Here is a 2,087-nt window from a genome sequence, read left to right on the forward strand (position 1 = left end):
ATATATTTTAAACTGATTTCTTGTTTCTTACCTTCATAGATATCCATCGCTGGTTTACCGCTCGAGTAGTGACAAGGAACGACGCAAATCGGCTGGCGATGAGGATGTTCTCAAGCAGATGAACATCTATGTTCGTACGCGCACTAGTTCTGGCAAACAATTAACCGATTTCGAAATACTCAAACAGGTTCCCGTCAAAAATTTAGATACTGGCGAGAATATGACGTTGTCTGAGGTTCGCTCTCCACCAGTTCCCGAAGGTTGGAATCCATTGTCGCTGCACATACTGAAACTCACCTCGCATCTGGAGGTGAACCCAAAAGAATCAGACGAAGAGAGCGTGATCGGCATACCGCCGAGCAGCGAGGGTCAGCCACCGGATGAGGAAGAATGCGAGGCGGATGATGGAAGTCGTTTAAAAAAAAAGACAGCACGCTTTAAACGTTTTCTTGGCTCCACAGTGCGTAAAACGGTCGACAAGGCGAAATCGCTGGCATCGGAAGTGTCCCATGCACGACACAAAGAGGATGTTGCCGACATAACGGATGTCATGAATCCCGAAGCGAATATAAAAATTAAAGCCTCTTCAACCAATAAGGGACCATATGAATTTACCAAATTGCAACACGTTCAGGTAGCTAACTAAAAAAAAAAGTAAAAAATAAAAGTTGTGGTTGATTTTGNAGGGACCATATGAATTTACCAAATTGCAACACGTTCAGGTAGCTAACTAACAAAAAAAAAAGTAAAAAATAAAAGTTGTGGTTGATTTTTGTATGTAAATTGAAATAATTTTTGCTTTTCGTTAGGATTTGTATGGCGAACACACTGGCGCGGTATGGTGTATGAAATTTAGCTCATGTGGCCGTCTACTAGCCACTGCTGGACAAGACAAACTACTACGTATTTGGGTATTAAAAGATGCGTATCCGTTCTTTCAGGTGCGTACTTCGCCATTGTACACAAGCATTTTATTGAGATAAGTTATTCGAATTGTTCTTATTCTTTCTCAGGATATGCGCACAAAATACAATGCGGATCAGAAATCATCTCCTACACCCTCACAAGAGTCCCTCGTGTCCCAACACTCGGAGGAGGCGATCGCCATGGCGGCCGCCGCTGAAAAATGCACCGGCCCATTTATGCCGAAAGCGTTCTGCACTTACATTGGACATACGTCGGATCTGCTGGACGTCTCATGGTCGAAGAATTATTTCATACTTTCCAGTTCTATGGATAAGACTGTACGTTTGTGGCATATATCGCGTAAGGAGTGCCTCTGCTGCTTTCAACATATTGACTTTGTCACAGCAATCGCTTTTCATCCACGCGACGATCGTTACTTCTTAAGTGGCAGTTTGGATGGTAAACTGCGTTTGTGGAATATTCCAGACAAGAAGGTAGCACTCTGGAATGAAGTCGACGGGCAGACAAAACTAATTACAGCAGCAAACTTCTGTCAAAACGGACAATTTGCAGTAGTTGGTTCGTACGATGGTCGATGCATTTTCTACAACACAGATCAGTTGAAATACCACACGCAGATACATGTGCGTTCAACGCGTGGTAAAAATCGTATTGGGCGTAAAATAAGTGGCATTGAGCCAATGCCTGGGGAGGATAAGATACTTGTAACCTCTAATGATAGTCGCGTGCGTTTGTATGATTTGCGTGACTTGAATTTATCTTGCAAATACAAAGGCTACTTAAATGTATCCTCGCAAATCAAAGCATCTTTTAGTCACGACGGAAAGTACATAATTGCTGGATCGGAAAATCAATGCATCTATATTTGGAAAACAAATCACGACTACTCCAAATTGAGCTCGGTGAGTAGGGATTTAAAAGTGTTCTAATAGATAGCTCTGGACTAGAAACAAATAAGAAATTAATTTACCAGTAGATGATGTACAAATTCAGAGAACTAGCAACTTTTTTGAAAATAATTTGCATGCGATTTTCACCAAACACTATGAGTAACTCCACGGGGTTGTTGTAGCCGCTACAACAACAACAACAGTAACTCCACGTGGAGCGAAGCGAGCCGATTTCTACTATATTACGTACTATACACCTTTTCAAAACCT

At 41.9% G+C, this 2,087-nt stretch overlaps 1 protein-coding gene across 1 annotated transcript; it reads left to right on the forward strand.

Annotated features, from left to right (window-relative positions):
• Positions 1–37: 37 nt before the first annotated feature.
• Positions 38–1,856, forward strand: LOC108355781 (WD repeat-containing protein 44-like; the record flags this gene model as incomplete). The annotated part of the gene is made up of 4 exons (XM_017606914.1): positions 38–130; positions 188–634; positions 810–941; positions 1,014–1,856. Coding segments are annotated over 4 exons (1,515 nt in total), but the record flags the coding sequence as incomplete, so codon positions are not given.
• Positions 1,857–2,087: the final 231 nt, after the last annotated feature.

The sequence above is a fragment of the Rhagoletis zephyria genome, unplaced genomic scaffold (assembly GCF_001687245.7).
Source record: "Rhagoletis zephyria isolate East Lansing unplaced genomic scaffold, Rhagoletis_zephyria_1.1 Rzeph_scaffold_49959, whole genome shotgun sequence".
NCBI classification, from domain to species: domain Eukaryota; kingdom Metazoa; phylum Arthropoda; class Insecta; order Diptera; family Tephritidae; genus Rhagoletis; species Rhagoletis zephyria.